At 39.9% G+C, this 16,338-nt stretch overlaps 1 protein-coding gene across 5 annotated transcripts in view; it reads right to left on the bottom strand.

Moving 5' to 3' along the window:
* The window catches only part of KCNQ5 (potassium voltage-gated channel subfamily Q member 5), a gene marked incomplete at both ends in the record, with an annotated part of 300,511 nt that overhangs the window by 62,879 nt on the left and 221,294 nt on the right, over positions 1 to 16,338 (bottom strand). For all 5 annotated transcript variants that reach the window (XM_081998435.1, XM_081998437.1, XM_081998439.1 and 2 more), the window contains one exon: positions 6,932 to 7,058. In XM_081998435.1, coding sequence (XP_081854561.1) covers positions 6,932 to 7,058 — 127 coding nt within the window. The remainder of the gene's footprint in view (positions 1 to 6,931; positions 7,059 to 16,338) is intronic.

Genomic DNA, 16,338 nt, shown 5'->3' with positions numbered 1-16,338 from the left:
GCAGGCCAGGTAGGCTCCGACATGTTATTCCCTTACTTCATTAAAAATACAGCAACATTAAAAAAGCAACTATATCTTGTTTACGGATATGATGGGAATTCAGCGTAGTAAGGTAGGATATGAACATCTCCAATCACATAAAGACAGGTAGTGAAAAGAAAGGTATTTCTGTATCTTCATATACCGGGCATCTCTAGTAGCAACAAGTTTAAAGCCAGTCCCTAAACAATGTCAGCAAAATTGAACAAACCAAGTCTAAAACCAGGAAATGTTGACTACTTGGTCTGTCAGTTGATTACCTCCTTCTTACTGTATGTTTCCAAGTCACTGAAACATTCTGGCTCATAAGCAGCACTGGAAGTTCCATAATATACATTTATAATATATAGTATTTAATAATATTAAGTTTTATTATTATAATTATAATACTATTACTACTACAATATATTTTCTGAGATTCAAATATGAGAGATCATCAATCATTTGAAAGACTCCATAAGTCATTTACAGATTCTGAGTGAGTATGGACAGAAAACCTCATTATTTATAAATCATTTGACTGTGACATTTGATTTTAGGAGATTTTCCTAACAGAAGTGAACTGAATTAGGAATCGCTAAACATTTTAGTGCAGGTACTGAGTTATATCAGTCTTGTCTGGAAAGGACAAAACTACCTCATGCTTGGGGAAATATCTTCAACAGCCTCCTAAGAAAGTAATTCTAATATCACAAATAAATTCTTTTTAGTAAAAGGTCTCTGGCTTTTAGCATGTTTTCTATCATAAACCTGTCTTCGTTCTCTGATTCTTCACATCCCAGTGCTCTAATGTATTTCGTCAATTCTGCTGTGGATGTCTTCTAATTTGTACTGCTGGAATTGTCTATTTACAAATAACTGATTATTCTTTAGGTGAGCAAAATCAAAGTTTCTCACATAGCAGATGACTACAATTAACACCAGGTGATGGGTTAAATCAGCATCTCTCTCTGGGCCAGTTAAGAATTATTTATTGCTGTTTGGATAGTTTCAATGGGGCTGAGAGTTTGTAATTTCCTGCTCCAATTCTTCCAGAGCAAGAATTTAACCATACTTTATCCAGAAACTGTATTATTGACTCTTCTGCATGTTTGGGAGAGAGAGTGCTTCTAATTTTGATGATAAAGAGAAAAAAATACAATCTGAATATAAAATGCCTTTCCTCAAGGAAAAAGGAATTGGTTTGTTTCCATGAATTACTTTGATTTCAATTAATCAATATTTTTCAATGAAAAATCATTTAATCAGAAGTCTTACACTAGCCTTGTTGACTTCCTTCATCAGCAGATATCTCAGCAGATGCACAGAATACGGATGCAAAAAAAGTCAGCCCTCAGATGAAAACCTCGACCTCCAAGCCTCATGAAGATGAAATGTGACACTACCCACAGCTCCCCAGTGGGAAAGAAGTCTTAGACCTTCATGGCAGGCGCTCCTCTACTCAAAATAACATAGTAGTGACACATACAGGCTGCTGAATTCTTTATCACATACCAGAAAGAAATTTCAATGTGAATTGCGTGGTACCACACTGGCAGATTTCTTTTGAATAGCAGACACACAACTTCTAGAAAGAGAAGACCAGAGCCTGATGTCTTTACTCACGGCAAATGGTACCTTACTCAGCAGTGAGGGTAGTAAGTCAGCAAAAGTAAATGTGAAAGAACAAAGGCCCACAGATGATATTCAAAAGACATTCTTTTTCCTAGGCATTTCTAAAAACTGTACTGCCAGGACTGTCACACATGAAGATATGCCACTAAATATTGTTTTTTAAAACCTACACAATTTGGGACTGATTTAGCCTAAAGAGCACTTCTGTTAGTTGCAGAAAATTATGTGTGCTGAAATTATCCGAGGAAATTTTAATTTCCAGGCTTAATACTACTACTAGTAGCAGAGTATTTTCTGGAGTGAAGTGGGCAGCGTGTTCCTGAGATGAGTTCAAGTCAGACTGTCAGGAGACCCCCCAGTGTGGAATTTGCTCCTGCTGGAACTTGATTTTGCAGGGATTTATAATGAGATGTGATGTGAGATGTGTCTCCTTGGTCAAGCATATACTTAATTACAGACCATCACTGGGTTATTTAGAGTTCAAATTATACTGGAAAGGGGCTGTTTATATTGTTTATCCTGAGCAGCAGATTTACTATCTGTCTGTATTTAAACTATATAATGTGTCTAAATACCAACGTGGCAGACACACAACGTATCATTACATAAATATATTGAATTAATTCAAATTAAAGGTTCAGCAGATCTTGTAACACACTCGTTATGGGTTTGTTTATAAAGATTTGACAAAAGTGCCACATGATGGTTCATTAGCACTCTAATTAATGAAAAATAGATCCAGTAATATGCAACAGCCGCTGCTATCACTTAATGCTCTGAAACGAGGTTTGCCAGCCATGAAGTTCAAGAGCCTGATTACAGATAATGGACTTAAGCTTCCTGTTGGGAATTTGTTCATTCTGCAGCCTCAACAGAATTTGAACTTGTGACACTTCCATCATGCTGTAGCTTGACTAGAGGTAAAATAGAAGCAGCTGTGGGGAAACTGCTAATGGACTAACTGAAGTACATGAAACCTTTCACTGGGCTGGACCACCAGGAAGTCTAGTTGCCCTGGAGAAAAGTTATACTACTAGAAATGTGCTCGAATTTAAGGTGAAAAAATTCTGAAATAGGAGTTTCAAACCCCAAATTTAAAGTTTATTTAAATACACATAAAAGTTTATTTAAATACACATAAAGTTTAGGCACTAAAATTCACTGGTTCCAGCATTTGAAGGGAGTGTGGTCATGGGCTCTTCACTTGCCCTTGCCAGGCTTCCTCACGCAGGAGTCCCAAAGCCTCTTAACAGTCAGTGGAGAGAAAGAAGCTCCTCTGAAAGCCTAGCAGACTTGAGACATGCACGTGAGACTGGCGGGATCTTCCTCTTCTGACCCACAGCTTGTTTTTTATTATTCCTCATTATTTTTATAAAGTACCACCATATGGGAGCTGCCCTCACAGACTGAGATTCCACTGTGATGGCAAAACCTCTCATGCACACAGGACAGCGGCCAGAAGTTTAATTTTGTCAGGTCACATGCAACCGTCCAGGAGGCCCATTGCCGGAGAAAGGACAATGGGCTCTTCATTTATTTCAGTGTCCCCGAATGGCTTTACAGGGAGGGGATGCCATACTTTCTTCCCGATTAGCAGACATGTTCTCTTTTATTTTGGGGACCCTGAGGGAGCATGGCTCCTCCTAAGGCACAGGCAGAGAGAGTTGCTCCCGGGCATCGGTGTCCCTGGCCCCTGGAGGCAGCAGTTAGGAGATGCGGTGCCTGGATTGCTGCTCTTCTGCACATACAGCACAGCAACATTGCTCTGCAGTGCTGACAGCCAAGCTTCAGGCTGATATGACTGGGAAATTTAGGATTTGCAGAAGTAAGTACACCTTGAAATACATTAAGTACCTGGGAGGGTATGTTGGCGGGCCCTTTACATTACGCACACAAGCTCATATACAGTCAGAGAAAATGAGGGATGGCGGGTAACTCCTGACATGGAACAAAATACAAATCAAGATTTAATACTACACTATTATTCCCATTTTCACAGAAATAAACAAGGGTACAAAACTGTCAAGTTGATAGATATCATTACTAACCTGGTAGCACACACTGATGCTTGATGAACTAATTTGTCAGGGTAGTGACATTGTAGGCACACTAACATAAACACAGAGCTTTGTCCCTAATTTTTTTTCTGGTTATTACGTTATTAATGGAAAAAAATAAAGGCTGTCTGAATGTGACCCTTGAAGCAATCCTCACATTTATTATTTCTAGCTCTTAGGCCATTCCCCTATGTGATTTGTGTTTGATCACAAAAATAATCAGAGAACAGATCTGCTGGAGATACATAGCAAATTTAATTAATAGTAAACAGACTAAGTCTTCTAAAATATTATTGTTCCACTGTAACAATAAGCAGAAAGAATAACTGAATGGATGACTAAGTAAATAATTAATGCATGAAAAATAATAAGCCAAAACTGGCCATGTGCTTTAAAGGAGGCCTTAGCACTGAATTGACTGAGTTCCCCCTGAAGCTTTCCTTTCTCCAGGCGGAACAAGCCCAGGTCTCCCAGCCTCTCCTCACAGGGAAAATGCTCCAGCACCGGCCATCTTGGTGGCCTTCACTGAACTCACTCCAGTTTATTGACATCTTTCATGTGTGGTCTTGCAGGGGGTAAATGGGGTGCAGCATCTTCGATGTGGTCTAATGAGTGATGAGTAAAGGGTGATAATCATGTGCCTTCAGCTATTGGTGGTGCTTTAGCTAATACAGCCTGTTGGCCTTTGCTGCTGGGGCACACTTTGCCGTGACTGCAAAGCCAAGGGGTCAGGCAAATAGTGACTTTCTCTAGCAAGAGCTGCAAGATGACTTGCTAAATGTTCTTCCTCAAAAGATCAAATCTGGAGAGAAGCTGAGCATCAGAAACTTCCTTCAGGGATGATAAAGTCCAGAAATGGGCAAAAATCGATCAGCGGAAGGAGAAAGACACAGAATAATCAATGGCAAGAAATTCAAGAATGCAGGTTTAGTTTCCAGAAGCTGCCCTAGTAGCTGTACGGTGTTTTTCAGAACAAAGTTCCCTTTTCATCCAATGAACCAGCATAGGACGACATCCCCAAGCAAATGACTGTTGTCTACTAATTAATTCTGCTAGGAAGTGGAGTTGCAAGGGGGACAGGGAAGATGCTTTTAAGGCTGGAGATTGCCTACATGAACATAGGTGCAACAAGAAAAGCAGGTGAACTCCAGAGAAAGGAAGAAAAACCACAATCACGTGAAGTAAACCCCAAAACTCACCGAGGCCCATGCCAGGAGATGTGCCTGAACTATTTGACAAACGGTGGGAGGGTAGCTATGAGCTGCTTAAAGGAAAAGGGGAATATCCACGTCAGTCAGCCCCTGATAACATGCAGAGTTTTGGGCAAGGAAGAACCCCTCCGTTCGCTTTTGCTGGGAATTAACACCTCAGACTGAAGTTAATCACTGGCAGGAAACTTGCCAGTTGAATGGAGACAGGAAGGGGGGAGAAACGAAAGCGGAATCGAACAAACTGCTAGTGTTCCCAAGACAGCAGCATTTGGGAGAGCAGCAAACCACTCTGGGATGTCAAACTGTTCTAGTAAGTTCAAATTCTTTAAAGATTTATATGTTTCTAGTAAGCTCTAAATGGCTTAAGTAGGTTAATTTTACTAAATTAACAGTCTGGCGTTTCCTTACGATTGTGTGCTGACAAAACCTGACTACTGCAACGTTTCAGGTGCGCCACAAAGTCTTGGCATAAGGTAAGCCTGGCTAAGGAGGGTAGCCGTGCTTGTTGGTGCCAGGGAGAGTGAATTTCTGAATTTCTAGCTTTTCCTTGACAGGTGGCTGGGAAGGGCTGGGAAGATTTTTGAATTTTCTTTCCACTTTGGGCTAGGCATGGGAACCTCGGGGCAAGTGTGTGACCCGGCACTGGGCAGGGTTGGGTAAGGTACCTACCCAGCTCCCCTGCTGCCTGAACAAAACAAGCGCCAATCCCCATACTTGACCCTCTCCCACAATGTCATAAAGTACCGTAGATGGGGTGATTCCTTCCGAGGGGGAGACAGTCTGCGATGCCTTTCCATCTACTCATGCACCTCTTGCTAAAGGCTCTTTCTCTGTTGCAGGAATTCCTCAGTGAGAGAAGGTGTGGATTTAGCAGGGAATGTAGCAGAAGGCAAAAGCTTGCTTTACGCATTAGCCCTAACCAGTGCGCTGGTCTGCTATGCCATGGGACACTGCCTAACTCTCTTTTTAGACCAGGATGGCATTCATCTACATGACAGTATTGTTATTCACTGTTTACACTGAGACCCACGTGTATAACGGCTGGAAGCATGTGACTCCATGTGCTAGCTGCTCTATAGATGCATGGGAGAATGTGTTTGCCACCCTGGTTTGATCTATAAGTTAATTTAAGATACAGGCAGATGCAATTAAAGGCTGGAGAGAGGAAGGGAATTTAGAGAGAGTTGGGATGTTGATATCCTGAAGTTCCACAGATGTCCTGTAAAAAGCATTTGCTCCAAACCATTAGAAAAATAAGAAAGTATCAGATGAATTTGGTTAGCCATCCGTGATTTCTGCCTTTACTGGGAAACTTTTCCTGCAGATTCTTTTTCAAAATAGGGTTTTGACTGGTTGTGGGCCTATTCACCATTCTCACAGACAATTTCTAGAACAAAGAAGGGGAGGAATAGCCTCTTGAAATAGTTGTAGAAAAAATACGCTATATGTTATGCCAGAATCACTGTCAAAGTGGATACCTGGACTGCCATGCAGAGAGCAGCAATGCAGAAGGAGCAATGTTTTCAGAAGATATTTCTAGGTAGTTTTTCGAACTTACTGCAGTGTACACATGTCTGATTACAGAGGTTAAATAAATAAACCTCTGATTACAGAGGTTAAATAAGGTTAAATAAAAATGCATACGTGCATGGTATCTATGCATGTATATACAAGATGTATAATATGTCCATTAAAGACATACAGCTCCTGTGATATTCAATGAGATCAGCTCTCAACCCCTGATTCTTCCAATATACATGCCAGCTGTATGACATGCATAGGAAAATGTCTTTTGGAGAACATAAGAAACATGGATTGGCTGGTATTTAGGGACTGACTTTGTGATTTTATATCTAGCCTTGGGCAGATGACAGTTGACACACAGCTATTTGGGATTTACACCTGCTTACTGTAAACAGAGTCTGATTCCAGTAGTTTGCATTCAGAAGAAAAACAGAAGGGGAGGGCTTTCATTTTTATCTTAAAATAAACTAGAACTGGGACACTCACCTATTACACAGAATGGTTTCCTTGCAAAGCGCAGCCTTCCTTGCCATCCTCGGTATCGACAACAGCATCCAGCAGACCAGATACGAATAATAAATTCCAAACCAAAGACAACAATCATGACAAATTCCTAGAAGGGGCAAATAAGAAAAATGGGTGTTACAGATAGCCAACACTGAAGCATCAGGAAACTTAGGACCACTGTGTGTGTCTAGCAATCCACCGTGAGCATCTGAGATCCCAAGCTAAAGTTGGGATCCTGCTCCCCAGGATGGTTACACATCTACACACAGAACACAGTCCCCAGAGCTTCCTAGTGAAGGGTCCAAGTCTAACCTGGATAACATTAAATATCTGCTAAGATTGGCTACTAAATATGAAACACTGAAGAACTGAATCGTACACAAAAAATACAAAAGCAAAATACTCTATGACTTTGGATATTGAGCATCAGACCACAGGTAATTTAAGCTAGTGAAGAATATGTTATACATCCCCATCCATAAAATTAGTTCTTAGTTTGAAGACTGAATGTTTTGGTACATATATTCTCATTGTAGCAATATACAGGTGAAGTGATTGCGATGATGCAAAAGCATTTAGGAAATCAATTTGTTTCCAGAAGTAGGTTAAGATGCGTGCAAGTATCATTACATACAATGGGTATGTAATTCTTTTGTAAGATTGGAAATGAATGTTCACACTAGGCATAACTTTTCCTGGACAACTTGTGAATGAAAGCATTTAAAAATCTTGCTTTTCTTGTCTGGCTTGCTTTTCTTTCACATTGGAACCTTCTTTAAGACTGTCCATTTTAATAGCATCAACCTGTATTTATGCAATTTTTATTGGAAGAAAATTTTCAGTACAGCAGTGAGGTCAACAGAGTTACAGCAATAGAGCTTGGAGTACAATTCAGCTCCATACCTTACGGAAATCTGAATCCCTATAACATGAAGTGATATAGTACACACACACTGGTATGGAATTATAAACTTCCTCTTCTGGAATACCATCATAAAGTTATGGGTTTTCAAATGATAAAATAAAAATTTGTGTGTTCACCAAAAGAAGGAGGAAAGTGCTTGAAGGAGTTTCTTAAACAGTTCATCAAGAAGAAGAGGATGAAAGTTGTATTTTATCTGGCAGCTGAATGTATTTCCATGTCCAGGAGAAAGTTGTTCCTTGTCAGCCAATTAATTTGTTATTCTTGCAGGATGAGGACTAGTGTGGTACTGGTAAGAAAGCACTGCAAATGAATTAAATAGACCAATATTTGCAAGGATAGAGTTGATCCGCTATGTATTTTTTCCCAATACACAGTTTGCATGTTTTTAGACTGTGAGACCCTACAAGTCTGGAAGCCAATAAGGCTGCAAATATCACATATGTCAACTCTGGCATTAATATACCTGAACAAATGGCATTATTAATATTGTGTCACGTAATGGTGCTTTACTAACTTATGATTAGTGGCAGTACATTGACACATTGTGAATTTAATTTGCTTTTGTTGTCATAGAACTATTGGAAAACATTGTATTCCTTCCTAAAACATGTCGGCTTGTATAATTACATCACACTGAAAGAGGTTTTAGAACCTTCTTCAGTGTCTTCATTTCCAGTTTTGTAAAGCCCATATTGAATGCCTAAATCACAAAACCAGAGTGAGATCCCTTTGCTAAAAGGTGGCTAAAGAAAATGTCACATTTTTTTTAGAAAAGAACACATGGAAAAATGAGTGTGGCTGTTTTTCTTTTTATTCATTCTACTACAAGAATCTTCAACTTAATTCCATGGACAGAGTTATTGTACAGAAAGGATTATGTGCAAAATTGAAAATGTTCTTTACATAATAACAATAACTCTTAATAGTTGGCTACCATGTGGTACGTTTCCTTGTAGGAAATTCTGTGTAGGCCAAGAATAAAATCAACAAGAAGCTAATGGGAAAAAAGGAAGAATATGCATTTTAGTTATTTAGCTACAATGTTTAGATTGGTAGTTAAATAATGAATTGTCAAATCTGGTTTACAAATCATTAGATGATGTCTCTGCATTTATGGGGGTTGATGGCAGGCATCCAGGCCACTTGACATCTGATTCTTCTGATGAAGTTTCTTCTTTGGCACAGGGGTAAGAGATACCAAAGGAGAGGAGGCCAGCGAAGCATCTAACACTCTTCGCTTCCAATGAAATATTTTTCTTGTTAAAATCTAATCACATTTCATTTGACTGAAGTTTCTCATTTCCCTGGAAGACATACTGTGTACAGATGCATGAGAAACACCTCCAGCTTTGTAAGTACGCTGAAATTGTCACAGGCATCTTACAGGAGCTGATCTACACATGCAGGAGCGTGTGCTCTATCATACTCTAGACCCCAGTAGGGCCTCCAATGGAGAACTGGCAAGAACAGAAAGTACTTAATGATTCTGGAAGGAGTCATCTACAATGATGCTTCAATTCAGCTAAATTAGTATCACAAAACTGCTGGTAGAAATTGAACAGAGGTAATTTTTTGTAGCTTAATAATCTGGTTCCTATTAGTGCTATGCAGTTTTGTATTATCTGTACTACCATTAGCAATTACTATTTGCTATGCATGCTCAGTTACACAAAGATGAAAAAAGTCATTGTGTGCTGAAAGCACGTGTTTGGGAGTCTCTTGTACTACATGGTGTACTCGTGTCAAAGGCAGAAATCCTATTTGTCTCACACACACACAAATGCATACACATGTACTACGAAGAGAACCTTCGCGGAGATATATCCATTCTGAGAGAGAAAAAGATAAAAAGGATGTTTTCTCAAATTTTTTTTTGAGAGTGGGGTAAGAGTATAAGATTTTTCTTGGAGAAACAATGTGACATATCTTTGTTCATTCCTTGAGAAAAATAGTTACCATTTCTAGCACCGTTAGGAATTTATGCATGGTGCTATTCTCTCAAAATTAACTGAAGTTTCTCCTACTTAAGTAAATTTTATCAACAGCTGCTGTAGTTATAGCAAGTGAGCTCAAATACAGTAAATATGGTTCTGTGCACTGGAATGCTAAAAGAAGTGCTGATGTTAAAAATACTATATATCATTTTCTTCCACACATACCAAATTTCTGGAGATATAACAGAAAAGACATTGAATAAAGTGGAGATGGGGTTTCACACTTATTTTTGTACTTTCTGAAACAGTGATGTTTCAAAATGATCCTTATATCCTGGTCACTCCTACTTCCTCAAAGAATAACTGATTTTGAAGGGAATACATATCATCATGAATGAAGTCCAAAGGAAAAGGATTTTCCTAGAAATTGTGAATGCATTGAAACAGAAACTCTTCATATTAGTGTATCTGACAGTTTTGTTGCATTTTGGATTGGTCCAGGTTGCAACCAGAGAGAAACAAAGAATCCCACACCACTGTGAAAAACGTAATGTTTTAGTAATCAGCGCACTCAGTCACAATGTAAAGTCAAATCACTGTCAAGGTTAATGCAGCCAGGGAATGACCTTATTTTTTCCTATGGCAGGTGTACAGTCACGAGGTTCTTGGTCTTCCATGGACAAAAATTGGAAGAATGCATCCCAAACAAGATCAGGAATTTTATTTTTTTTTTAAATTTAATTTGGAATGGCTTATTACCAAATTAAGCATAAATCTAGGTTTTTAAATAAGTAGGTTTTAGTTCCTTAGCAATTGAAACAGAAAATCAGAACATAATTGGAAAGGCATGTGATGGAACAAATCATTAGGCCTCATATGGTTTGTAGGTTTGCTGTAGGAATTATGCATTCCAAGTACCTCTGTCCTACATATAATATGATGGAACCTCATTAATTTTGGATTACTTATAGATATTAATAACAGCATTTACATCAGAGTGGGAAAATCCTGCGCTCTTGATAAATCTGTCCTCCTTCAAAATTCTGCAAGGCTGAATTTGAACTGATGAGCAAGTTTAGACTTACTGGAAACCTAACCTTTCCCTTCCTATGTAGAGCAGAGATGCCCCGGCCATTGCCATTTCTTCCTTTTCCCCTATCTTGTCATCCTTTTCCCATTACAGCTGCATCTGGCCTTGCACCACAGTTACCACAATCTGTAACTTTTTTGGCTATTTAAGCTCACAGTTAGCCCCCCGCTAGTAACTGCTATGGCAGATGCATTCATGGGTTGGCCAGTGGAAAGTCTTTCTTCCTTCTCAAAGCACACTTCATCCAAACTGATGTAATTCCAAAACGTTTCTGCATACGCAGCTCCAGTTGTCACAGGGAACTATGCGTATGCAGGAGAAGCAAAGCCGAAAGACATGGGCTTAAAAGATTCAGTTGTTTTGGGCATAAGGAGCACAGGTGCCAGCAAGCTCCTGAAGAATTTTACATCTGCATGTGCCGTGGTTGTTCTGCCACTGGAACGACGAAGGCCACACAAATGGTAGGAAAGGGAAATAAGAGGTCATCCAGAGCAACTTTTCTATTAACAAAAGGTCCTGGAGGACTCTAATGAATAAGGTTGATAATTACTTAAAACAAGCATGCTTTGTACAGTCCAGCTACGATGAGCACTTTTTTTCCCCTTTTTTTTCCCTAGTTACTTAGGATACAAGTGATGTTTTGTTGACATTTTCTACATTAATATGCGTCTCAGGTAGTTTTTAATGATACAGATTTCCTTAAACATAACATTACAACAGCAAAAAACTTTTTATCATAGCTTTCTTGTTCATTAACTTAACTGCTTATTAAAACCAAAAATAATTTGCTGCTGCTGAAATCAGGTGCCTTGGTTTTAGACCGTAAATTCCGGGAATTAGAGCCATTTTCAAGATGAGAAAATGACCAAAGTTGAGCACTCTGTGCTGTTCTTCTAGGATGCTCCCGGTTATTTTGCAACGTGTAAATGAGATGAGGTTTGGATATAAGAAATCTGCCCACAAGACAATGGCTCTGCGGCTATTTTAATTATATTTCTTGTATGGAAATTGTGTTGTTAAGTATTCTAAATGCTAACAAAGTAGGACAACAGATCTGTAGATTGATGTAAGGAGCTCCCTGCCTTGAGCTCATAGGAGAACTGGGTCTACAACTGACATTGTCAGAAGCCCGGGAAATGAACTAGAACAAATCAAATTAATCCCCTGAAATAAGCTTTAATAAGGCCACAAGTGTTTCCCTTCTGAAGACAAAATTTCTGCAGTGTAGCTGCACTGCAGATGCTCATCTGGTGTAAATCAGCACAGACTTGCTACACTACAACAGCAGAAATAGGAGGAGGAATGTCATCTGATATGGCTGAGGAAGTGTCCCCTCTTCCCTAATAACTCATAAACAGGGAAGTCCAGTGTTTCCAAATAGTTGGAAAAGAGGGAGAATAAACATATTCTCATCCTTTAATTTACGGTTGACTGGATTAAGAATGTCACCAGCTGCTAAAATGTCTTTATGGTGACACACGATGAATAGCTGATACTATTTACTGTAGTTGACACCTTTGTTGGTGACATGGACAGTGGGATGGAGTGCACCCTCAGCAAGTTTGCCGACAACACCAAGCTGTGAGGTGAGATCAACATGCCAGAGGGATGGGATGCCATCCGGAGGGACCTTGGCAGTTTTGAGAGGTGGGCCCATGTGAACCTCCTGAAGTCCAACAAGGCCAAATGCAAGGTCCTGCGCATGGGTCGGTGCAACCCCAAGCACAAATATAGGCTGGGTGGAGAATGGATTGAGAGCAGCCCTGTCGAAAAGGACTTGGAGGGTATTGGTTGAGGAGGAGGTCAACATGAGTTGACACTGTGCGCTTGCAGCCCAGAAAGCCAACCATATCCTGGGCTGCATCAGAAGAAGCATGGCGAGCAGGTCGAGGGAGGTGATTCTGTCCCACTACTCTGCTCTGGTGAGACCCCACACGGAGTGCTGTGTCCCACTCTGGAGCCTCCAACATAAAAAGGACATAGACCTGTTGGAGTGGGTCCAGAGGAGGCCACCAAAATGATCCGAGGGATGGGACAGCTCTGCTGTGAGGACAGGCTGAGAGAGTTGGGGTTGTTCAGCCTGGAGAAGAGAGACCTTCTTGCAGCCTTCCAGTACTTAAAGGGGGCTTAAGAAGAAAGATGGGGACAGACATTTTAGCAGGGTACAACAAGGGGTAATGGTTTTAAACTGGCAGAGGGTAAATTTAGAGATGTTGTGGATGCCTCATGCCTGGAAGGGTCCAAGGTCAGGTTGGATGGGACTCTGAGCAACCTGGTGTAGTGGAAGGTGTCCCTGCCCACGGCAGGGGGGTTGAATCTTTAAGGTCCTTTCCAACCCAAACCGTTCTGTGATTGTATGATTGTATGATTCTATTCAAATAGCAATGCTTTATTATTCATCATCAAAGAGGATGAGATTGTTTTCTCATTCAATTAAAGCAAGAACATAACGCCTCAGCTTCTGCATCCCTCTCTCTACTAATTCAACGTATCGAGCACCAAAGTTGGGCTCTATACTTTCAATAGATACTATCAGGAAATGATATGAAGCATAACACTAGTCTGTCTCAGAGAAACCCAAGGAAGGTTTGAGCTTTAAATAGTTGTGATGCAGAAGCTGGTGTAGGACTAGGGACACTTCTGTTCTACTGGCTAGTTTCCAGTTTAAAATCAGCAGATATGAATATGTGCATACATTATTGTTCAAAATAATAGTATAATTTGTATACACATTTTTATTATTCCTGATTCAGCATTAGAAGGGGAGATCTTTGATCTAAACAGCTAACAAGTATATCTACACGTGCATATATATACTTAAGGAACTAATATTTTAATTCTTTCCAATTGCAGTTTAACAGTGGGAGAGGCAGCCATATATCTGAAAACATAACCCAGAATAGACCCTATTAGTGGCATATAAATCACAACCAGGGACTTCAGTTCAGCTCCCAGTGCAACACACAATAAGCATGAAATTAAATTTATGCACCTTTTAATCATTTATCAGTTTTATAATGAATGTGATACTTTTACTACACTTGCTTTTCCCAATTATGATTAAGATTTCCCATGTTGATTCTATGTTAATAGAGGATTATTGAGAAATCATTTCTGTGCCTTTTAATCTAATACAGAGCTACAAGTCTATTGATATCATATTAAAATCACAGTGATATGCTTGGTTTTAATTAGCCACATGTTATATAGGACTTATGCTATCCAACTCCCTCTTAGCCTTTTGTCTTTATTACTTGAAACAGCACCTATCAGTCATGCTTCTTTATTCACTTTGAACAGAAAAAAGCCCAACATTTTTATGTCAAGTAAAACCAGTTTTGAAACAGATAGTAAAAGCAGGCACCAGAATTAGGTAGCTGCCATTTAATTATGTTTTTCATCGTGTCTCATAAAGTAAATACAAGTATTTACCGTATCAGACCCAATACACGATTCCTAGCACTGAAACTGGGCTAACCTTCCTCAGCATCAGGGGAGGAAGGACAGACACCCTCCTGGATCAGCAGACCCACTTCACACTGTGGAGCGGCCGCTGAGGATCTGCTGGTGCCGCAGGAACGAGTGCCACGCAGGCGCGCTGGCCAGCTGTGCTCCCGCTGCTGGCCGCGGCGGTTACCGCGATTACCGGTGCCTGCGTGGGCAAAGTCATCCTAAAACTCCTTTTGGCTTTTACCCTTTGGCGGGCGTGGTTCTTCTAGGAAGACCCTGGTGTATTCACTGAAAACCCTTTTTCAAATTGGGAAAATGGCAATGGGAAACCCCAAGATCGCCACCCAACATGCCTACCCAGCTCTTCCCCAGGTACAGCATCACCCTTCAATACCGTGTTTTCCAGCCATTTGCACTCGTTGCTTTCTGCTGGATCATTTCTTTATGTGTCAGGTACAACTACACTTCTGAGAGAATTCTTGAAAGGAGTTGACAGCCATAAAACTCACACTATAGAATAAATTTCTACTTTCCAAACAACTTTGTATCCTGCTTTGTGCTCGTTCACATTTTCTTCCTCTGTAGTGAGCTATCAGCAGTAAATGGTCTCGTTTTGGTTTTAAAATTATCCACACATTGAAAACAACGAAGCTCTGTACAGCTGTACCCAGGCCTTTGCATTTCCTTTGTGATTTCTTCACGCATTTTTTTCTGCTGTAGTCACATTTCTGATGTCACATGTTACAGGCAGACGTTCAAGCACATGTCTCTGTAGCAACACAGCTCCCAGATCTTACTTTTGAAACGTTTGTGAAGAATTTGGTATCCTTTGCTGTGCCCAAAAGAAATGCAGAACGGGTGCCAGAGCCAGTACAGACTCTGAATCCTTTTACGCTCTGGCATCCATGTTAATTTTGTATTGGTGCAAGGGGTTTAGCCTAATTGTTACGGCTGAACACATGTATGTGAATTAACTGATAACAGCTGACATGCTGTATTGACAGCAGTTGACATCCTGAGCAGGACAGGATATTTATTCTTTTATTTTTTAGTCTTAGCATGTTTGGAGTTGTTAAATTCTAGAGAATCTGCAAATGATATTTGCTGTGTCCTTTTTTTAAGTGATTTCTTCTGACATACACTGAAATGTTTCCAGTACCAAATGAGTTCAGAAATCAATTTTAAGAAAGTGTTTTCTGACAATTGGTAACTTTTAGCAAACTGGACTTGAAAGGCACCTTACCCAATCTGCCAAAATCCTGTTTATATGTTTAGTTTCTTGAAGATACCGACTTCTGTCATCTCATCAAACATTTCTGTTACTTGAACAAGTCTTTGGGTACGATATTTTTGTTCAACTCCTTAGGTTGAGTGAAAACGTTGACTTGGTCTCCTCTTTTCAGTCCAATAACTAGACTTTGAGAGTCAGTATACCAAGTCCTGTGTTTTACAAATTATGCCATTTGCTGAATGTTTTGCAGCTTTTCCTATTATCTTTTTTCAGGGCTTATGGAATTTTGGTCTCCTGGAAAAAGAAAAGAACAAACCCCTTCCACATCCTTTCCAAAACATACATATATCTTTGTGAGACATTCATTTCCTGTGATCATATCTTCATATGGTACAATCAGCCAATTCCTGTCTGGTTCAGATTTGATACCAAAGTTTTTATCCTGTCCGTGACATACACCCTTTCCTTAGGTACTCCATGGAAGCCTACAAGGTTAAAATGGCCGGTATGTATTTCGCTAACTCATCTTTGTAACTCACCCACATTTCTCAGTCCTCAGGACTGGACTTAGTACCAGTGTGTGTCTGTGTATTTACCATTGCCTACATTTTAAACTCTCTTTGGATTCTTGTATTATTACAGGTATGTCTGCTCTGGATCCTTATTGATATTTTTTATATTTGCCTGTATTTTGATACCTATTTGCTTGACTTCACAGGTTTTAAACTGAACCCTGTGAACAGATTCCTTCTCTCG

This window comes from Phaethon aethereus (genome assembly GCF_964289735.1).
Source record: "Phaethon aethereus genome assembly, chromosome: 3".
NCBI lineage: Eukaryota > Metazoa > Chordata > Aves > Phaethontiformes > Phaethontidae > Phaethon > Phaethon aethereus.
The sequence above is the reverse complement of the archived record's forward strand: the minus strand, read 5'-3'. Positions and strand labels throughout refer to the sequence as shown.